Source organism: Camelus bactrianus, chromosome 21 (genome assembly GCF_048773025.1).
Source record: "Camelus bactrianus isolate YW-2024 breed Bactrian camel chromosome 21, ASM4877302v1, whole genome shotgun sequence".
NCBI lineage: Eukaryota > Metazoa > Chordata > Mammalia > Artiodactyla > Camelidae > Camelus > Camelus bactrianus.
In genome coordinates this window covers 9,715,911-9,739,043 of record NC_133559.1, presented here as the reverse complement: position 1 = coordinate 9,739,043, position 23,133 = coordinate 9,715,911, and the positions used below count along the sequence as shown (strand labels likewise).

General features: G+C 52.0%; 1 protein-coding gene across 2 annotated transcripts in view; it reads right to left on the bottom strand.

The window, feature by feature from the left end:
• Positions 1–22,801, bottom strand: part of KIRREL1 (kirre like nephrin family adhesion molecule 1) — a 98,113-nt gene extending 75,312 nt beyond the window's left edge. Inside the window, exon 1 of one of the 2 annotated variants that reach the window (XM_074349641.1) lies at positions 22,393–22,801. In XM_074349641.1, the coding sequence (XP_074205742.1) occupies positions 22,393–22,444 (52 nt within the window). In that variant the 5' untranslated portion in view covers positions 22,445–22,801. The remainder of the gene's footprint in view (positions 1–22,392) is intronic. The other variant, XM_074349642.1, reaches the window with a different exon arrangement.
• Between the last annotated feature and the right edge of the window lie 332 nt (positions 22,802–23,133).

The window sequence follows — 23,133 nt, the reverse complement described above, 5'->3', positions numbered from 1 at the left end:
AAAGACTCTCAGTTCTCAATTACCCGCAATCACTCACAACTCGCATGTTGGTTTCTCCCTTTGGAGATTATCCAGGGAAAAATCTTAATCCCAGGCAAACTGATTCCCTTTGCCACCCAGAACGTCTCAGTTGTCAGTCTTGGTGTGATCAGGGAATTAGAAACTCATTTAAATAGCAGTCCAAGTCAACTCTAATAAGCAAGGCAAATCTGATTTTTATCATCATTATTATCACCATGATGCATTCCAAAGTTAAAAAAAAAAGATTAAAAAAAATCAGTGGCTGTGTGTTATCCATTTCAAGGTTCCCCTCTCTACCAGGTCAACTGAGAGTTAATTATATTTACAGACAGCCTTTAATCTGCAAGACTCAAATAGCTCTCCACAGCCTCTGGTCCATCTTTACAGCACCTCTTAAAAAAAAGGAAGATTACAGACAATTTATATTATTTGCTACTTAAAATGGTAGCTGACATTTTAGTAGCTGCTGGCTTACTATGTGCCAGGCACTATGCTATATGTTTTCTATATTTTAGTTCATTTAATTAATTCAATTCGTTCCAAAGATTTGAGGCAGCATACATAGAGTCGATGACATGAAGAATAAATGAAGGGGTGACATTAGACATTGGGTGAGGATGGTGGTGGCAAGCAGGGAAAGAGAATAAGCACAGGAGAAATAAACTGAAGGTGGAGTAAAGTTATAATACTAAATACATGGCACAAGGTCCTCATTGGAGATGAACTGCAAGGTGAGCCTTGAGCTTCCAAGCGGCAAGTGCAAAGAGGAAAGATTCAAACTTAGTGATGCAATTTACATGTATCCACTAAATAAAAATTAACCAGTGGCTTAGGAAAAGCACTACTACACAACTTTCTCCTGTGGCTCCTCATACCAGGTCACTCCGATGTGGTGAGCCACGTCCCAGGCAGTATCCCGACCATAAGTACAAGAAGGAGTTTCGCGGAGCTGCCCCTCAGAACATTCCTCAGTGCGGGCTGGTGGCACGGTGCGAAACGCTTAGCTCGGTGAAAGCAATTCTTCGAGGGGCCAAACCCGTTTCATCTCGGTTTGCCACTCTCTGATGGTCTGGCTTAGTCTAAGGATAAAATTGAGAGTATGTGGAGGAATGGACTGGAGGTGGGTGATAACAGTGGGAGGCAGGGCTGCGGATATAAAACAGAACTCTTGGGACTTAGCTGTTTTGGCCTTCAGTTCAGAACTGCATCCCAAGATGAGAGGAAGAAAAGAACATCATAGCCTCCTTTGAGATCCAGGATTTCTTGGGAGGCACCTGAAGATAGGGGAAGGCAGAACTCAAAAGATCATCCCCCCCCCCCCAGGAGATGGCGCGAGGGGCCAGCCAGCTGTTGTGGCGTCTGGGGAGGGAGTGAGGTGACTGCGGGAGACTCATTTAAAAAATTTAAAAAAGTACTTTGGTATTCTTTTCTTTTTTATTTCTGCAGAGTATACCTCAAAGTATCGGCTTAGCTTTTGGCCATCCTGAGGCTTGGGAAGATTAAGCCTGCTGGAAAAATCCTAGGGAGCATTCAGAGAGGAATTAGGGGTAGCATTAAACACAGTTAAGCAGCCCCGAGAAGCTCCCAGACTAGGCTGTACCGCCCCCTCTTAGGAAGAGCCCAGGTACCCCAGCGTTTCGGAGACCTGGAGGGTGACAGTCAACAGAGGTCAGCCTGCCTGTGACATCTGCCTCCTTCACCCTCGAGATCATCCAAGGAAAGAAAGCCTACAACTTAATTATCCATCTAAGTCTTCTGTCTATCTGACCAAAGCCTTTTTTGTTATTTGCCCTACAAAGACTGTAGTTTTCCTAATAGTGCAGGAGAGAAAGCTTGTCCAGTCTTGGTCTGGGGAGCTGGCGCTGGAGTGCGGAGGGCAGTCCCCAGTCGAGGGGAAGAAGACTGGAGGGAGGGTTGATGCTCCCTGGCTGCTTCCCTGCTGTCCTCTTGGTGAGTGAGGACAAGGAGTAAAGGCGGGGGAGGAGGAGAGGTAGAGTCGGCTGGAATCTCAGGCCAAGTCCCCTGACAATGGGCAGGAGTCTGGAACCTGCAGCCTGTTACTTAATTATCTCTGAATGGTTTTTGTTCCTGGCTTTAAACATTTACCCCTATTGGGTTTTCACGGCTTCACAAGCTCTCTATCTCCTTTTCTTTGCTGTTGCCATAGCAACGACTCCAGGCGTACAAATGCTCTCTGATTTTAAATAAAAGTTGAGGTTTCTCTCTCTCTGTCTCTCTCTTCCCTCCCCGCTCCTCCCTCCTTTTTTCTCTTAGGATGGATGAGGTTTCTCTCATCCCCTCCCTTCCTTTCACCTTCTTCTCTGCCCTGCACTCCCCCAACCCGGCTCTGTTTCCTTATCATCACCTCATTCTCTCATTTCCTCCTTCCACCTGCCTCCTCCCTAAGCCCTCTCCCAAATCCTTAGCTGGCCCTAATCCCCTGGTTGCCATGGCAGCAAGAGTAGGCCCTTTAGGAGGGTGGGGGGCAGAGGCTGAAGGATAAGGACAGGTCTGGGGGAGCTGGGGGATCTGCTGACAGTCCCAGAAGCAGTGTCACCCAAGAGTCTCTGGGGACCACCACCTTCCTCTCTGTGCCTCAGTTCCTCTAGTGACTAATGGGTAACAGATTCCTTATCTCATCCCCTCCCCCCTCTTCCCACCCCTGGAGGGGACATTTTGATCTGTGCAACTGGGAATGGTCAGAGGAGGCAGGGAGCTCTGTGGAGGTGAAGTGGTTTTTTCAAGCTGCTGAGAGGGATGTGTGTTGGGTAGTGGGCGGGGTGGGGTGAGGGTAGAACTTTCTAGACTTGTGTCTGATCTGGGGCAGGGAGTCACACCCCTGAGTCTTGGTTTTCGTTGGTAACTTTCAGGGCTCGGATTAAACCTGTGCTTGTCAAACTGTGCTCTGAGGTGCCCTGGGCCATCAGGGAGTCCCAGCAGCTGTAGCTGGTGGGGGTGGAGAGTGGGGGGGGTGGTGTGAGGGGAGAAGAGGGAGATGCGGCACGTGCGTGCCGGAGATCCAGAACAGTCCTGCTGTCTGCCACTGCAGGGGTCCGCTTTTACCTGTTTAAGGCAGAGGTGGGGGTAGGTCTTCCAGGAACCCTCATCGCAAACTTCATGTCTTTCTAAAGGAAGTCAGGGCCTCCGCCCACTCTCCCCTGGACAGCTGCTGATCCAGGTAGCTGTCTTTGCCACCTGCCTGCTCGGATACACAGGTAAGTCACGGCTTAGGTGGAAACACAGTCATCTCTAAATTAGGCTAGAGATTGACACACTCTACTTACTCCTCAACAACATGAACCTCTCTTAACTTTATGAGCTGTGGGTCAAGGCTAAATACTTGGGTGAAGGGAGAAATGGACAACGATGTGGCATTTTAGGAAAAGCTGTGGATTGGGAGTCAGAAGACTTGACTTCTAAGTCCAGCTCTGCCTCTGGTTAGTTCCGTGGTTCTCAACTAGGGGGATTTTATCCCAGGGGACACTTGGAAAAGTCCGGAGACATTTTTTATTGTCACACAAGTGGGTGGGGAGGTGGGGGTGCTACTGGCTTCTAGTGAGTAGAGGCCAAGGATGCAGCCAACATCCAATGGTGCACAGAACAGCCCCCCACAACAAAGCGTTAGCTGTATCCATCTTGAGCAAGTCATCTTCCCGTTCGCTCCTAGTTTAGTACCTTATACTCAGTCACTCATGTAACACATTTCCTGAGTGCCTGCGCAGACACTGTTCTAGGTTAAGGGGGGTGGGGAAGATGCAAGACCACCAGAGAGGGCCCTTGACCCAAAGACTTTACATTAACTTATATTTGCAACTTGAAATGAAACTGTACAAGGTCACAGAAAAAATCAGGAAGGAAGCTGGACTCTGAACCCAGGTTTTCTGACTACAAAGCCAGGGCTCTTCTCATTACTCCACACCATAAAATGTCAGGATTCAGTTTGACAGTAAGAGCCAATCTATACCGCAACTTACAGCATCTCAGATACCTTTGCCAAGTGGTCTACACAGATTATTTACAGGAATCTTTATCACCACCCTACAAAGCAGATGGCAGTCTTCTTCCACACCAAGATGAAGGGACTTGCACAGGGTCATGCTGGCGGAAGGTCCTGGGTCTGAACCTGTGCGGTCTGACCTCCAGATCCTGCTCCTTTACCCGGAAGCTGAAGGGTACTTCTGGTGCCTCAGGCATCATCTAGTGAACTCCTTGTTCTATGGCCTCAGAAAGAGCATATGACTGCCCAAGACCGAACAGCCCAAGAAGAGTCAAGAGGAAAATCCGGGTTATCCGACTCAAAGTCTAAGGTCAGCTCCCATATACCCTCGAGCTGTCGATGTTTGTAACCTTACTGGAGGAAGGACGTGGGAGGTGTATTCTAAGAAACAAAGTCCAACACCCAAGCACGGAGTTTGAGGGAAAGAGGGTGGGGAAAATGGGAGGAACAGCCAGTGGTCAGGAGAATGGAAAGAGCTGCCCCAGATGGAGAAGAACGAGAGTGGGGGAGGGGGCGGCAGAGGCAGGGCGCTCAGGAGGAAAGGTGCTGAGCACACAGGGAGGGGCCAGACTAGGAAAAGAGGAGGCTTCTGAGCAGGGCAACATGACAGGGTCCTCCCACTTCTTTCCAGGCTCACCTTGGGCTCTGCCTCGCTCTGGGCCTCGCCACTCATCACCTCGCCAGGCTGACAAGATTTCCTGAGGCATTCCCCCACCTTAAAAGCCACCGTGTCCCCCTGGCCGGGACATGAGGAGAGCCTGGAATCCCCAATGTCCAGGGGCTTCACCTGCTGCTTTTCCTGACAACCAGCCCCAACCCTGAGGGCAGGGGCAATTAGACAGGACAGCCCTTGATCGGGTTCTAAAGCCCCCGACACAGATCACAGCACAGAGGAGAGGCTGCCAGGCTCCCTCCCAGCTCCCCGGTTCCTTCTAGAATCTCTTCCAGGCTCAGCTCATCTCTCCAAATCCACTTTACAAATGAAGAAAACAGGCCCAGGAGCTTCTCTGGGGGCCCTGACCCTCACAAAGGAGGCCCAGGCATGACTTATGAAAGAGGCTGGAGTTTGTTGTTTGTTATTTTTGTTTTGTTTTTAACAAAACATAAGCCAGGGCCTTGGGGAACTTGCAATCTGGTAGAAAACTGAAAGGTCAGTGCTTTAAAACTGAGTATAAACTGAGCCTGTGAAATGAGATAAAGGGAGGGTTAGTCAGGAAAGGCCCTTGGAGGAGGTAACCCTTCTGAGCATCAGATGCGGGAGGCGGAGGGCTCAGATGCAGACGCTTACATAGCAAAGGCTTTAGGTCTTCACAGACAGCCCGAAATTCCTGGGCTCTGGCTCCTAGGAGAGGGCCCTGGTTTTCATTTTTCCCCTTCCCCCACAGCTCAGCTCTGGTCGGCCTCTGAGATGATTAAAACCAAAAGAATTTTAAATGCCTGGAATTCACTTTTCACCACTGATGCCATTTGCTTATTTTCTCTCCCTCTCTCCCCTCCCTTCTTATAATTTCTCCTCTTGGGAGAGCTATCTTTTCGCCTCGCTCCTTTCTTCTGGCCCGGTTCACGGAGACGATTCCCAGTACCCACCAGTTCACTTTGTTTTCATTGTGGGGAGGAGGAGAGAGGGGGGTTGGGTGTCTCAGGCAAAGAAGGAGGGCGGAGGGGCGGGCGGAGGGGCCTTGATCTTGCTGGCGAAAGTTCCCAGAAAAAGAAAGGAGAAGAAATAGCTTTCAGGGAAAGAAATCTGCCAAATGTTTACGTTCCCACAAGACTCTGCAAAACCTTTTCATAGACCAAAGCTAAAGTTCAGGGCGAAGCCAGAGCATGTTTCTTAAGGGAGAAACTTTTATCAGCATGCACACACAAGCACCCACACCCTTGGTCCAGGGTCCTCCATCTTCCCAGAGCAGGCTGGACCATCCCTATCCCAGGACAGCAGACTTGGGCGGGGGGGGGGGGGAAGAAGGGGGGGGCACGCCTGCTGTCCTTACCCTGAGTCCAAATCAGATTTGAAAATGTAGAAAATGTTGGCTTCCACCCTGGTTCCCGACCACAGAATGCTTCTCCCGGGGCACCCCAGCTCTGGCGCTCTGAAATCACTACCTCTGGCCTTGGCTCAAAAACCAAATCAGAGCGATCCAGGGCCTCGTTCAGGAAGAACCAGTCCTTTCCGTGAACTCCCACAGGATGGCAAAGAGTCGGAAAACGGTGCAGCCAGAAGGAACCTTGGAGATTCACCTTCTCCTTTTGTGATAAGAAGGCAGGCCCAGATCAGTGCATAGGGCCACTCCATGACAGGCCCGAAGGGGCCAAAATCCACAGCTAGACTCGCAGTCCAGACCTCCTGCCATACTGCCTGCTGAATATAGACTTCCCTATTGTAATGCCTGGGAAACCAGAAGCCAGAGACGGAAGTTGCAGGGCATGTGAGACTGGACCCATTTAACCCTTGGACATGCGGGCTCTGTGGCAGGCGCAGGCGCGGTGGGCAGTCTGCGGCCTGGAGGTCAGCAGAGGGAGGATCGGCCCTGCTGGAGCTGGGTGCCAAGAAGCTGCGAGCTGGAAGCAGCCCTGGCCGGGACAGACAACTTACTTGTATAAAGAAAAATTGCACTGGGACAGAGCAGCCTAGGTTGTCAAGCTTTGGCTCGATAGTGCATCCCAGAAGGAACAGAGGGTAGAAATTTTGTGCCCTCCCTTACTGAGGAAGTTGAACAAAAGGACCCTCCCTCCCTCACCAGCTTTTTAAAAAATTAACGTGTTTTATGTGGTTTCTACAGGCATAGGGTGGGTGCTTTCCTGTGTAGCAGTCATCACCATAGTAGTAGTAATAGTAACAGCTCCGATTATTGTTAAACCCCTGTCATATGCTAGGGCCTCTGTTTTACGTATGCCATCTGCAGTCTTCTCAAGATTCCCATTTGCCAATGAAGAAACTGAGACTCGGGTTGTATGGCATTCCAAGGGCTCACAGCTAGTTAACAGCGAAAGGTTAGTAGGATCCAGTTTCTTTCTTTCTAAAGATCAAGCACACTGTGCTAGGATCATGATGGAAAATTCAAAATAGAGAGGGAAAAAAATGGATGTTCCCCATTCTCCATCACTCCCTGTGGACCAGCAGAAGCCCAGGCCACGGAGACACGATGAGGAACAGTAGTGGGGAGATGAGTTCATGGTGGAGACTTGGGTTCCAGTCCAGCTCTGTGTCTAACCCTCTGTGTAAACTCTTGTCTCTCCAGCTTCTCATCTTCCTCTCTGCTTATCCCTGGGTTGGAAGCCCAAGGAAAGCACCGAGCCCTGTGGTGATGCCAGGGCTGAGGACCCAGCGGGAACAGTGCTCTCTCCCTCCCGCACCTGGTCTTCTGAGGCACAGTTCTCCTCATCTCTGAAATGGGGACGATAAGCATATTGTGAAAACTGGCACAGAGCCTACAAGGTCTAGGTGTGAGTGTTAGGCCGTCCCCTCTCATCCAGTCACATTACTGAGTCATGTCCCTATTCACATCCACGGGTTTAACCTCCAGGGTGTGTGTCCTGCTGTCCTCAAAACAGAAAAACTCCCTGGCCAAGACTTGCGTCCTAACTGGATGGTGGCCCTGCCCATCCTTTCCCTGTCACCTTTCCCACCCCAGCTGGCCTCACTTCCCAGCACCTGCTTGAATGAACTTTGCTTGGGACCATCTCTTGCTCCTCATTCAGCTTTCTGGCCACCAACCTATGTGCATCTCCTGCTGTGTCCCTCCCCCGGAGAGGCTAAGGGAGCCAGCATCGTGCAGCTCAGCAGTGGTGGACCAGGTGGGGCCTCCCCAGGGAGCACGGCCATACTGCCTGCCCGCTGGCAGAGAGACTAAGGGTTCTGGTCCCCATGCTCCGCTCAGCACTCCACGTGTCTCCCATCGCTGCTGCCCCAATGTCCCTTTCTCCTCCTCCCTTGGTCTCCTCCGACCCGCTGCCTGCTGTCCCCACCCTCCCCCAGCATTTCTCTTCCCACTTGCCCCTTCTCTCCCGCGGCCTCCCCACCCCCCTCTGCTGCCGGCTTGGAGCAGGAGGTTATGAAAATGAGCTGCGTGCCCAGGAGACAGTAATTATCTGCTAAGTGTGAAAGCCAGAGTGATTAATTAAGAGATAATAAAAAGAAAAGGAGGGCGAGAGGGGGGCCTCACGGCTTTGCTTTGATGATAGAACCTGAGGTGAGCCAAGCAATTAGGGGACTCTTTATCGAGAGTTAGCTATAATCCACAAATTATCAAGCACCAAATGCTCCAGGAGCAGGGCACATTTCACTCTTGCCGAGTGACAGACCAACAGACAGACAGACAGGGAAGGACAGAGGGAGGAAGAGGGCCGGGGAGCATCCGGCCGGGGGGGCAGGGAGAAGCCTGGTGCAGTGGAGCGTGTGTCTGTGCTGGTGGACAGATTGTCCCGTGCCAGGCCACCAGGCAGCCCTGCCAGCACCCCGGGGCATGGCTACCCTTGAAAAAGGGTAGCGACCCCCCGACAAAGACAAAGACAAAGACAAGCTGCCCCACAGCAGACTGGGAACTCCCCACTGTCTCCTCCAGGAGGACCGCAGGGCCGTGCTCCTCTTTCCCCCCAGATGTGTCAGCTCCTCCTCTTCGGGGACTGACACTCCGCCCTGTCCTCAAGGGAGCAGGAGCTGCTTTCACACCAGTCCTCTCCCTGCCTGTGCATGTGGGAGTGTGTCACGCGGCCGGTGTGAATGCCGCAGAGGCCACAACTTGACAAGGCGACACCACAGCTCCCGGTTCCTGGAGCCTGCAGCCCACATGGCCCCAGCCGGGAAGCCCTCCTCCAGCTCCCACTCTTCTTCTACCGAGCCCCCTCCCTTAGGTGGTCTCCTTCTTTTACACTGGATCCTGCCCTCTCATTCAGCCACCCAGGTCCATCTTCCCCTCTGGCCCCTTCATGGAAACCTTCTGTAACTGATCCCACAGCCCCAGTACCTCTCCCCATCTTCTCCTGTTCCAATGTACAACAGGGTTCAAAACCCCTCCTTGTTTAGATGATCCTGGCGTGTGTTTAGACCCTGAGGACGATGGGGAACCTGTCCCCACTATTATAATTAGCCATCCCACAGTAGAAACCAAACCTCTGCCCCCAAGTTCAAGCTCAGAGCAAAGAGTCTGCATTTATCTAAAGTGCTCCAGTATCCTAGGGAAATGCCCACACTCCTTCACCAAATCAGTACATCACCAAAGGCGATACCCTATCCCCTGCTCTCTCCGCCCACACTGATGCCACTTGGGATCCAGCCTGCCCACCCAGGCAAGGCCCAGCTGAGGACATTCCTGTGTGATTCCAAGAGGAAAATATTCCTGCTCCGAAGCTAGAATCAGTCCTGACTGTGGGGCAGGCCGACCTCTGCCCTCTCCCCTCCAGGCCCCGCTGTCTTCCCGGTACCTGGTTCAGCAGCAGGCGCCAGGGCCTTCTCAGCCTGGCCCTGTGGAGGGAGGAGGAGAGGCCCCGAGGCCACCAGCCAGAGACAGCGGCCCAGTGAAGGACACCAGAGCCCTCCAGCCTCCAGCTGCTCTGTGCCACTGAGAAGGGGAAACTGGACCAGTAAGGACATGGTAACTCAGCCAGGTTCCTGGGAACATGAGTCTTCTGGCCCTGACCAGGGACACTGGGAAGATAGTCTTGGCGGTTTGTCAGAAAGCAGACCTGACCTCTAAAGAGATGGCTTGGTCTGGGTCAACTGGAGCCTCGGAGACAATCTCACCTATGACCTCTCTGGGCCTGCTTCTCTATCACAGGGAACTTGGCTTTGAAGTGACAGAAAAATGAACCTATTGGGGAAAATGCTATCTATCCAGACATAAAGAATACTGGAGACTTACCCAGTTACAGTCCCAAGTAAGACTTTTTTTTTTTCAGGAGCAGGAAGGATTCAAGTTAGACACAAAGAAGAACTTCCTGCTTGCCAGGGATTATTAGATGTGAAAGTGAATGGGCAGAGAGAGCAAATGAAAAAGGATCTCCTTCAAGAAAAGGACAAACACTGATGTGTGAGGTTGATTCAAGTTAGTCCTGCCTGAAGAGAGAGTTTTTTTAAACACCTTTATTGTGATATGACTCCTGTACAGTAAACCACACATATTTCAGATGTACAATTTGATGAATTTTGATAGATGTGTACACCCATGAAACCACCACTGCAATCAAGACAGCTAACACTGCTATCACTCCCCAAGAGGTACAAATTTCGCATCCCCAATTTATCCTTCTCCATCCCCTTCACACACTGGCAACCATAAGTTTGTCTAGAGAGAGATCTTGAATCCAAAGATGTTTGGATTCTTCGAGAATCATCTCTCTGTATCTTCATTCCTGACCCTAGGTTCTATGTTCTAGGAAGATGTGTTCTGATGGATCCCACCTCCTTCTCTATTTCCTCTGAAACCCCTCAGGACTGATGGGTGTAGCCTGCACATGGCCCCACGTGCACCTGCAGATGGCTGAAAGTGTAGTCAGTTTCCTGGGGGAGGGGGGAGGGTAAGGGGAAATGATGGGGGTTCCTGTTTCCCCTAGTGGCAGAATCCCCTAGATATAAGGACAAAGCTTTCCTCATTGAGTCAGGAGGACTCTGAAGGCAGAGGCTCTCTCTTCTCTGGCCTGTGGGTCTTCCTCTACAGCCCGAGGCTTTGCGCACATAGTGAAGTTAGCTCATCACGTTGCCTGAAGAGCCAGCCGGTAGGTCTATGTGAATGTGAGAAAACGACCTGCCCAGGAATGGGCCCCCATTGCTCCCTCCAAACCATGCCCCCAGTTAGGCCTACGACCCACCTTCATTCCCAAATCTCCATTTATTCAAGTCCAAATTTCCAGGCCACAGCTAACAGGGTCCAGGCCCTGGCTAGCAGCTCTGTTGAGATGTTTTCCCTCAAATCTCCACCAAATGAGAGCTAGATTATAAGGACTTTTCCTCATTTAAAAGAAAAAAAGAACCAAGTGTAAATGACTAACTGGCTCGGATACGGAGGAGTTTCCACCAACTTATTGGCTAGCTGCATTTCAACTTTGCAGCTGGCAGCTGTTGGCATGAATGAAGACTTGGTGGGGTGGGGTAGGGGAGGCTGGAGCTTGGGAGGAGGCAGGGAGGAAGGCAGGCAGGTCAGGCTTGGGGCCGAAGATGGGCATGCAGGCATGCACTGCACCCTCTCCCCACCCTTAACTCCTGCCTGCTTCCCTAAAACAAACACATCTACACTCCTGAATCAATGATCCATCTGGGCTCTGTTACACAACTAAGCTGGCGGAAAAGCGAATTCAGGTAAATGAATTCTATTTCCTCTCGCTTCCCATTAGAAAGTTGAAGATCTGTGTCCCCAAAGGAACACATCCTCTAACACTTCCAAGTGTGGTCCTAGGACCAACAACATCGGCATCACCTGGAAGCTTGGTGCCAAGGCGGAAACTCCGCCTGACCCCAGATCTTCTGAATCAAAATCTGCACATTTTAACCAGATCACCGAGTGTTTCATAAGCACATGAAAGTTTGCAAATCACTGTTCTAACATGCAGAGTTGGAACCTTCTTGAAGATTCAGGGGTTGAAACCTTCTGGTCATGCTTACTGTGCACTGCCTAAGGAGTGCTTTCCCAGGACTGAAAGCAGAGGTAAGCGGTTGCTATTGCTCCATTTTACAGATGAGGAAACTAAGGCTCACAAAGGTGAAGAGGCCCCTGAGTCTTCAGAGCCAGGACTCAGACCTAATTCTAAAGCAGGGTTATCTCCATTAGGCTCTGCAGCCATCTCAGTGCTCCCACTGCACAGCATTTCAGAGATCATAAATTCAGGGATTACCAACATCACTGACACAGTTCAGAGACGCATCCATATTTGCACCATTATTTGTTCTTCACTCATCCTGTTGTCTGCTTTCCCCTGCTCTGCCTTGGACTCAGAGCTGTAAAAAGCAAGCACTGTGCAATGTGGCTTACTGAATACAGACCGTGTTCCACATAGATTCCTTCATTTAGTCCTCACAGCAACCCTCTGAGGTAGGTGTTATTGTCACCATTTTACAGATGAGAAAACTGAGGCATCAGTGAAATGACTTGATCATGATCACACATGTGGTGTCCGCTCGGGAAAGCCTGGCTTTCCCATAGGCCCTCTGGTAAGGAGGTCCCAGGGCACTTGAATGGTTATCCAACTCCAAGGTTGTGTTGAAACAGACCAGTCTTACGACATGACCCTGGTACAAAACCGAAGACAACGTGCACACACTAAATCCCTTGGACACAGGCTTTACAGGCTCCCCTCTCCATTTTCTGCATAAATGGAGAGCCGCAGTGGTGCAGATAATCCAGAAGTCATTTTAACTTGGCTTTGCAATGCATTTGATTTTTTTTTTTTTGGCAAAGTCAGATTTTTCTTTCTAATTATATTTGGCTCCAACTGACATTAAAATGAATTTGTATTCTCCCTTCACCCACCGCCTGGTGAGGGAAGAATTCCCAGATGTGTGCAGGGTGATAGGCACTTCAATCTAGGATCAAACATCCTCCCCACAGTAGCTGACTGGCAGGTGGAGGCCAGAGAGTTGATAGCATAGCGCTGATAGCAGGAGCCGACCAGGAGTCTGTGTCTGGAGAGGTGAGCAAAGAGGGAGAGGGTGCAAGGGCTTCTGGGAGTCCCCTACCCCCACCCCGCCCCATCCCACAGGGAAGTCAAGCTGGTAGATTGTCTGGGAGGCAGGGAGTGAGGCACAGAGCAGCAAGTCAATTGTTCAGGGTTTGGGATTAAGATCCAGGAGTCCACTGGATGGCTAGGGAATCAAGATGAAGAAAACCCCAACTTCTCTCTGGGGCTTCACCCTGCCAGCCTGCCTTCCCCTGCTCCCATCTCTCTCTGTCTGCCCTCATCTGCCCATCTCAGCTTCTTTCCTTTTAATAACCTCCCAGTTAAGCGAATCGAATGGGAAGAAGCAGTTAAAAGCACCTCATGGCTTGACAATGCTGGGTAATGGAGCGAGCAGGGCCCCAGGCTGTTCCTGGGAGAATTCAGGAAGGAGGGGGAAAAAAAGAGGAAAAAAAAAAAAAAACTCAGCTAAGCTGATTACAAGGACAAAGTTAATTTAGAAATCAGCTTGGTTGGGTGGGATGGGGGTGGGGAAGAGGGAACTGGACACAAGGGGTTGGGAGATTTGGGGAAAGTGCGCCTTTATATAAACTGTCTTTGTTCCTGGAAATCATAATCCTTGGGAGGGACCTCACTCACTCCTTCGGATTCCTCAGCTCCTTCCATCCGGAGCAGGGGGCACAATCAGGGATTGTCCAGAGCCGGGATATCTTGAGCAGCACTGCATTCCAGAGGCTCCAGCCGCAGCCCAGAGCCTCACATCTGTGGCTGTGCCCTCCCCTTGCCAGGCTGCCTCCTCCACTCCCCCCTCGCGGACAGTCAGACTTCAGCATTTTTCACATACCTCTCTCCCAACGTTTATCTTACAGCCTTGTCGATATGTGTTTATACATCCATCTCCCACACCCGCCTGAGACTGCCTCAAGGACAGGGACTAAATTTCATTTACCTTTGTATCCTGGTGCCTAGCTGAGTGCCCGGCCCAGTCCAGCGATTAAAAGCACACTGGCTTAGTTTGGACACAGGCTCTCACCCCGCTGGTGGGAATCTTCTGAAAGGGTTTCCATTTGAAAAACCAGAGATCACTTCCTTGCAGAGGTTTTCAGACTCTCTAAGCTTAGCCCCCAAGTGCAGGCACATCTCTGGCCAGTGACCAGAGGACCAGAGCAAACAGCCCAGGGCTGATCCCACGGGGCTAAATCCCGGCTGGCCCTCTGATGGAACGAGGTGGTTCCCCCAGACTCTGGACAGTGCAGACCCAGACTAGGCTCCAGGGGAACAATTGTCAGAGCCTAGGTATCCACCAGGCTGCAGGGCTCTCCCCTTCCTTATCTCTGTTGAACTCTGCCTCCGGGCATCTTTATCTTATACCTGAAAATTCTCAGAGAAAAAAAGATCTTCTCATTATTCCAAAGCCTCCCCAACTCAGGTCACAGATCTGAGACTTCCCAAGGCAGAATCTGCTGTTTCTCTAAGGTTCTCTACTCCCTTCTGCCTGGTCAAACCTTGATTATCTGCCTATTTCACCATATTTTTTTTTTCAATTGAAGGGGTTGCAAATCTCTACAGCAGTCTAGCAGATGAAGCATTTAAGAGGAGGGGAGGGTTTGATGAGGAATGAGGTAGGGATCACACTGGTGTTTTAACATTTTCTTTCCTTCAAAAACAGAAACCCCTGGCTCCCTACTTCTTGTAGGACAGTCTCTGGCCTGGCTTTTCGAGGCCCCTGTCTACTGTCCTGGATCACCTCCGTAATTTCTCCCTGACCCAAATCCTCCGCTACACCAACCTCACCATGCCCTGCACATTCTGGCAGCCACACCTTGACTCAGGAAGTTCAGCCGGTCTGGTAATGCTCTCCCTCTTCCTGCCACATCCACATCCTGTCCATCCTTAGACCCACTTCCTCCACGGAGCCTTTCCTGGCCTCTTCAGCCCACAGCTAACTCCCCAGCTCTGACTGCGCACACTGCTTTTCTGACACTGACTACGCCCTGCCTAGCATTACCCGGAATCTTTGCACATATATGCACATCTTAGCTTCTTGGAGAGAAGGGACCTTATGATGTCGGGGTTTTGTGTTTTTTTTTTTTATCCCCCACAATGCCTATCAGAATGCTTTATATATAGTAATATACATTTGCTGATTTGAAAAACATTAATTCTCTCCATTTTATGGCAGAGTAAACCGAGACCTACTGAAGTTAAATAATTTGCACCTAAATCACAAAGCAAGACCTTTAAAGGGAGGCACCGTATTTCATTCACTTTGTAACACTGGAGCCTGGCACGTAGTAAGCACACAGCCCATTTTCTGCTGGATAAAGGAACTGAGTCCCTCCTCTCTTCCCACACATCTTCCAGGGAGGACATACTCCTCAAATTGCTTCAAGAGGAAATAAAGGGCAGAGAAGAAAAGCATCACAGGGCCAGTCCAGAAGAAGAATGCATGATTCCTAGTCGGGCCTGGAGAAGGACAGCTTCCTGGGACTGCCCTGCAGGCACACAGCAAAGATTCAGGTCCCTGGTGTCCCTTCTCTGCCTCAAAATCCAGTGCGCATGGCCTTCTGGGAGATTCTCCCATCACCTTCCCAGAGCCAGGTCCCCAGAGGAATGAAGCAGTGCATTATCTCCTGGGAAACTAATGGAATTTGCTAGGGAGTGCTGGAGAGTTCCACCCTGGATTTAAGACCCTTAATCCTCAGGAGGTTGGCTGGCTACAAGGCCCATTTATTTCAATATGATCCCAATTTTGCTAAATGGACTCAAGGAGGGCAGAGAGGAATGAGGCTTCAGCTCCCAGAGACTAGAGGTTAATAAAAGTTGCTGGAGAAATTACATGTGGAGGGAGGGAGAAACTGGGAGCTTGGAGAGAGCTGATGGGGGAGGAGGGTGGTGGCGCAGAGACAGTGGGATGGAAAAAAAAAGAAAAATGTGATCTTCGGCAATGTCTGAGAGCTGAAACAGTTTTCATTCCGGGAGCTCAAAGAACTTAATCAGGTTGCATTGTCTGTGAATCAGTGGTAAGAAGGCATTAAGAACTGGGGCTGCAGGATGGAAAGGGACCAGAGTCACAGGATGGGGAAGCCAAGGGTTCTAACTTTCTTAACCTTATAGCGTGTGCATCTGCAGAGCACCCAAGACGAGACAAAAAGAAGTGCCTTCAAAGACTCTTCAAAGGATGGCTGCCATAGCTGGAAGGGGGATGGGACACAAAAAGCTGGCAGTGTCAATCTGGTGAATGGAAGGACTGGGTAAAGACAGAGATTTCTGTCTGTAGATGCTGGGGGTGAGACACGGCGCACATGCAAGTGCGCGTGAGGCCACGTGTGAATCTGCACGTGAATGTGGGCGCACACTCTGCACGGTGGGACTCACCGGCAGCAGTCAGGTAGAAGAGGCAGACATGCCGGTCTCCAGGGGCTTCCTCCGGGGAGTCATTCCTGAACCCCACGCCGACTTCCCTGCCTGGGTTCTAGTCCTGGCTCTGTCAGTCCTGAGATGTAGCATGTTGGACAATCTGCTTAACTTCTTTGGGTCTTTGTCCACCCGCAAAATGGAGATAACTCCTACCTTTAACAGATTACTGTTGGTACTAAATGAGCTCCTAATACATGCAAAACACAAAGGGGGTCCCTACGAAAGTGAATGGCCTTCTCTCACTTGGAGTGAATTCATTCTCTTTCCTGACTCCTGAGACTGCCTCTCCTTGGCACTGTATTTCAGGATTGAGGACATAGTGGCCTCTTTTTCCTCCACTGCTGACTATTGCCACTCCCCACGTCCCCAGCCCTTTTTCTTAACATTTAAAAAAATTTATTTTATTTTTATTTTTTGGGCAGGAATTAAGTTTATTTATTTATTATTATTTTTTTAAATGAAGGTACTAGGAAATTGAACCCAGGACCTCGTGCATGCTAAGCACGCACTCTATCACTGAGCTATGTCCCCGTCACCTAACCCTTTCCAGGTCAAAGCACCCTCCAGGACATGGCCAAGAAAAGTGGCCTGGAGGCTCTGAGAAGAAACCTGGCAGGAGCTGGTAGGTCGGGAAGGGACACAGCCTTCTCTGGATGCACGGAGAGGAACTTCCCTACCATCATCTGGAAACAGCCCCCCAAAATTGGGGTGATGGAGGAATTTGCTGCCTTCCCCCTCCCTCCAGCCCAACTTCCACACTTTAGCAAGTTATTTCAACTCCCTAGGAGTCTGTTTTCTCATCTGTGAAATGGAGAAATAATAATAATTGCCCTGCCCGCATCATAGGGTGATCATAATCTATCAAATGAGACTGTACGTGCAAATAAGTTGTTAAAATTGCAAAGCACTACACAAAATTAAAAAGGCTTTACAGGTGGGAAGAAAGGGGGTTGAGGCATCACAGACCTCCTTCTCCTGACATGAAGAGCCATAGTTACCGTTCCCACCCCTACTGAATAAACCAGATGATCATCAAAGCCAGGCAGCACGATGGATGTGGGCTAGCTGTCCAGGCTGAGCCCTGAAGGGAAGGCTGTGCGAGGCACCAGAGGGAGCCTGTCAGTGTGGGGAAGAGAAGGAAGGCCTCTTCTCCCCTCCAGAGCTGCCTCAGTTTAAGGGAGACACTGAAGTGCACGTAGCTCTGCAGGGAGGCTGCCTGGCAGTGTGGGCTTTGTAGTGAGACAATGAGTTTAAATCAGGGATCTAACAGCCCAGGTACGGCCTTGAGCAACTTAATTAAACTCAGCCTTGGTTTCCTCGTCTATAAAATGGGAGTAACGTTACCTTTACAAGGTCATCGTCAAAAGAAATGGAGCATGATGAACGTGGTGAACACACAGTAGGAATTCAGTAAGAAATCACTTTAATGCTTTGGTAGGGAGCCCACTGGCTCCTACCCTAGGGCAGGCAGGGCCTCCCAAAGCAATTGGAATAGGCCACTCAGGACCCCAGCCAGGGACTGGACTGGACTGGGAGTTGACTGTCTTGGTTTTCTCCCCAGAACCATACACCCTACTGCCGCCCACCACCCCCAACTCAATACTCCACTCGTCTCCTCTGCATGATTCTCCCGGAGTCAGCCTCGAACAGTACAGGGGGAGTTCCCAAGTCTGCAGCTCGTGGACCTGTAAGGCTGTGCAGAATCTTAGAAACACACACACGCTTGCAAACCTTTTGATTTGCCCAGGAAAGCACTTTTTTTACAAAGTCATTTGAGGGCAGTATTGTATCATCAAAGAAAAACCGTTCAACACCCCAAAAGGTAGAAGGACAGAACCTCAGAATAAAGGGCAGATTTTTAAAATTTGAGTGAGTTTACTTTTATGAGCACTCATTCCTTTTTCCTTAATTCTCCTTCGGCTCTGGACCAGGAAAGACCCTGGCCTGGCCCAGCATTGGTCCTGCTGGCCAGAGGGATGCCAGGCAAAGGGAGGGGGGCGGCCAGGATCTGAGGTTGGCTGGTTCCCCTATTTTCGTGGAGATACTTGACCTGTCTAAACCTCGATTTCTCATCCATGAGATGGGGATAATTAGAGACCCGATCTCAGGAGGTTGTTGTACAGATTAAATTAGATAATGTATATAAAGACATTAGCACGAGGGCTCAATAAATGATCTGTATTATTTCCAGACTGAATGCAGCCACTTCAAGGCGAGTGGCTCTCATTTCTCACAAGAGCCCTGGCTCCTTCTCCCTCGAATGTCAACCTCTTCCACTTGGCTCTCCCCTTCCCCAGACCTTTCCCGAGGTCTCCAACCTGGGGGAGGCTGGGCAGCTTCCCCTTCTGGGCCCGCCACTACCAGGTTCTTTCCATGAGAGACACCAAGCAGAGGCACTGAAACCCAGGACCAAGAATCGGGGCAGCTGGAGCAAGAAAACCGAAAGAGAATTGTAAGAAGGAGATGGGAAAAAGGCAGACAACTTGGCTACCTATCCATTCATGTCTAGCCAGGAAGTCCTAACAGAAGCATTTACTGAGCAATTCTCTCTGTGCCAGACGCTGTTCTATGCACCTGACACGGATTAACAGATCTTATTGCCATCACCACCCTATAAAATGTTGTTTCTATCCTTAACTTACAGATGAGCAAATGAGGCACAGAGAAGGCACATCCCTTGTTGAAGCTGACACCACTACCCAGCGGCCAAGGCGGGGAGTGGGTTTGGTTAGGGAGCTGGACGGGAGTCTGTGATTTAAGCACCATTTAATACTGCCTCCTTCCAACATCATAGCACTCTCATCAAATCAATCAATTGATCAGATATTTAAGGACACTTACCATGCGCGCAGCACTGTGTCAGAAACTGAAAGGATAAAAGGGAAATTAAGACTCGGTTCCCGAGAATACAAAGAGGGTCCACAGGAGTTTCCATCAGAGCACTCAGTTCTCAAGTCCCGGAGGTGAGAACCAGGGGCAAGGGTGGGTTTCCTCATCGCCAGGAGACCAGAGAACCAAAGGCAGAGCAAGACAAGCAGCCGTGCAGCCAGGGTAGCCAGCAGAAGGTGGGAAGGCCTGGAGGCCTCTTCTGCCTCCTCCTCCTGGTCCTGGGTCTTCTGGGGTCCAGGGACGTAGCCAGAGGTAATGCCAAGCACTGAATACTGGGTTCACGCCCTCCTTCTAGGTCTGAGTAGAAGGCAGAGTCCAGTCAAGGTCCAGGAGAGGGACCTGGTGTCCTGCTTTCTGCCATGTTTCCCCATGCCCCTTCCTCAACCAAGACCCTGCTCTGGGCTGGGAGGGTGGGACATCCGAAGTGTGTGTGTGCATGTGCGTGTGTGTGTGGCTCGGGGAGGGGAGAGTCCATTCCCAGCTACTCTTCTTTCCCGATTCCTGTTCTCTGCCAGGATGTAGCTGCACGCAGGCAGTTGAATACTGGGGATTTAGGAGGCCCTGGGGCCTCTTCCCTTTACTCCTCACCGCCCTGCCAAGCGGTGGCAGGGATGCTGAGGGGACCTCTGGGGGCCAAAGGGACAGATCCCCCCCCCCACTTCCACCCTCCCCTGGAGGCAGCTCCCGCCCTGAGCCGGCCTGTCATCCCACATTGCTCTGATTAGCTATAATCTTTCTTTTTCAATTTCTCCTCCCTGAGACTGGGAAGCGAGAAAATCTCCCAGAAAATGAATAAATATTTCAATTTTCGGCGCAATCAGTCTGAGGAGCCAGCGCATGATGGAAACGGGGGGAAGGATAATGGTTTTCATTTAGATAAGATACAGAAAATTATTTAGTGAAAAATGAAGATTGATGAAGCCCATTGAAATTCTTTAAAATGCGATTTTTATTTCGCTGCCTAGGCTGAACATCCCCCTCCCCTCTCCTCTCTGCTCCCCTCAATTCGACTGCCTTCTCCTCCCACCTTCTCCCCATTTCCCCGCCACCATCCCTCATGGCATGCCCCCATCTGTCTCCTCTCACTGCCCCCAGCCCTGAGGCAAGACTCTTTCATTCTAAGGATGGAGGCTGAGGAGGCGGCTCCTACCGCCTCCTCCCCAACCCTGTGAGCGTCCTAGCTTCCCTAGACCCCGACTCCTTCCCACCCTGCCTCCTCCCAGTCCTTGCCAGGCACCCTCAGGAGTGATTTCCTCTCCCCTCTTGTCTGTTCCCTCCCCCTTTTCCCCTGTGGTATCCCCTCCCCCCACCCCAAATACTTTTGCACAGTTTCTTCAGGTCTTGCTTTCACCCCTGCTGGGCGATGGGAGATGGGAGCTCAGCTAACCCTTCTTAACCCCTCCCCCTTTCCAAAGGGAGAAAGACACATAACACACTTCTCTCCGACCAGTCCTGTCCCGATTCAATCCACATGTCTCTCCTGTTTGCTAACTGCAGCTTTTGTTTCTTGAAGCTTGTTCGTATCCACGTTGCTGACCTGCTAGGGCTGCGGGAAAGGGGCAGACGCAGACGCAAACCAATGCTGACCCAGCTGACCCCTCCCCCCACCACCGTGGGCCCTCCCCCTCCCCCCCTTCTCCAGCAGCCTGGCTGAACAAAGTCAGAACTTAAGTCATCTTCCCAACTTTCTGCCAACTGGCTGGCTTGGCCTGCCAACCCCAGGGCCAGGCCTCCTTTCCTCCAGCACCACTTCCCACTCCACTCACACCAAGGATGCGCGCCCTTCCCATATCTTAAGTGTGTGTGTTTGAGGTGGGGCGGGTGCCCTACGAGGAATGATGGATCAAGACCCACCCCCACCAACTCAGCCTGGCTTTGCCTTCAGAGCCTGGGAGGGGCTTAGCAAGGAGAAAGGAGGGGACTAGCATCACACCCCACCCGTAAACATACACCCACCAGCCCAGGAAGGCAACAGAGAGCAGGGCAATGCCTGAGGGCGCTCTGTCCCAGCTGACATCCCTCTTCCCAGATTCCCCCACCACCACCCCAAAAGGAGACCACCTCCTCCATTTTGTAGTCCATACATCTCCATAGGTGTCTGCCTATATGAATGAATGTTCAAGTTTCTTTGTTTGCTGGAGGGTTGGTATCTGTACAAGGCTTTCCGTGTGTGTGTGTGTGTGTGTGTGTGTGTGTGTGTGTGTGTGTGTGTGTGTGTTGTGTCCTTGTACATGCCCGCCCGCATACATGTACGGTGTCTGTGAGTTCTCATATGTCTGGGTGCACGAATGTGCAAGCATGTGCCGATATGGGGGAGGAATCTGTCTTCCTCAGATGTGTCAGTGTCTTTGTGTATATGTGTCTGTCTCCGTGCGGGGATGCTCGCGGGTATGTCTGTCTCAGTAGGTGAATAGTCCGTCTCAATGTCTATGACTGCTTTTTGGTGTTTGTGTGTCAATTTCTGTGTGTCAGCTCCATTTTAGAGGGTGGGGGGAGCTAGCTCAGCAGGATTAAATCTTCCTTAGAGTCAGACCCAGGAGGCAAGAATCCACTCCCACAGACCCCAGTCGTGGTGGAGTCTGGGCCTTTGATTTCTTCAGTCCCACTGTCCCCTCCAGCCCTGCCACAGGATACATTAACAATTCTCTCTTAACCTTTCCCTCCATCTTCCAGCCTCTCCCCTGCCAGTTCCGAATAAGCCCTGGACATCAACACTTTCCTGACCCCAAGTGGGGTGTTAGCTCCCCCTCCCCCCGCAAGTGCCCCCTTCCAGATTCAGCGGGTCCGGAGCTGCCTTTGGAACTCCACTCCCGGCCCCGAGCCTCCGGGGGCAGGGGTTCAAATCCCCACCAGGGGCCCCGAGGCACCCCTCCCTTCGCTCAGAGGGGGCGGCCCCAGGCAGTCTGGAGCCGAGGCTCAGACTCAGCCCCTCGAGGGGCTGGGCTGCATGGAGTACGGGGATTCCCTCAGCTACCTCTTCGCGAGCCGAGTCCCCAGCTTTCCGCGCACCTCCCACCCCCAGAATCTGAAACCCCACCCCCTTCCCGGCCTTCCCCCGGCCAGGACCCAGGCGTCCGGACTCCCGGCCTCAGAGGGTGGAGGTCGGTAGGGCTGCCAGAGGCTCCGGAAAGGACTTTGAGCGTTCGAATCCCTTTTTCACTCCGACCCCCGGCCCTCGCGGCCCGGATTCTCCGTTCTCCCGCGCAGCCAGAGGAAACAACTTGGGCAAATCAACGGGAAACTCCTCCTCGCCAGCCCCCGCTCCTCCGCGCCCCCTCCCCCAAGGCTCCGCGCCGGGACCTAGCCCCCGCCTCGTGGCACCCGACCCCGGGGACCGACCGCGGGCCGCCGGGCACCCCCCCCCCCAGCGCTGCCCCGGCCGGGGGCACAGATCCCGGCCCCGGGGATGGGGTAGGGGAAGCCGAGGGCAGGGGCGCGCTGCGGGAGGAGGGGGGGCTTACCTTGGGAGAAAGTATCCGAGAGAGTGAGGATCCAGACGAGGAGGCTCAGCATGCTGTCCGCCCGCCGTGCGCCCGCCAGCGGCTGGGGCCCGGAGTTGGCGAGCGAGCGAGAGCAGCGGGCTGGGGAGGAGGGGAGCCCTGGAGCCCGCCCCCCGCCCGCCCGCGCCCGCCCGCGCCCGCCCCTGCACACTTACACGCACACGCACACTCACTCGCGCGCACAAACTCACTTCCCTTCCCTCCGCTTCTCTTTATCTCTCCTCCCAGTCCCGTCCCTCTCCCTCTCTCTCTCCCAGTCTCTTTCCTCCCCCTCTCCCTTTGATTATTTCTCGCCTCTAGCTTTATCTCTCTGAGTCTCTCTGGATCTCTGCTCTCCCTTTCTCTCCGCTTCTCCTGCTTTCCTCTCTCCCTCCGCCGTCCCTCCTCCTGACGTCTATTCTTCCTCCGACGGCGCCTCCCTCCACAGCCCTCCCCCTGCCACCCCCCGCCACCCCACCCCCCCGTGCGCGCGCGCACACACACAACCCTCGCTGGAACTGAGGTGGACAGGGAGCCCAGAGAGAAAGGGGTGGAGGGCAAAGGCAAAACGGGTAACTAACATGACAGTCGCGGGCGCTGGGGCAGGGACGGCGGGACCCCGGCTCACCCGCACCTCCCTCCAATTTCCATACACAACCCTGGTCCCGGGCTAGAAAACTAGGCAGTAGATTAGGGGGCAGGGCATGGACTAAGGACCAGCCT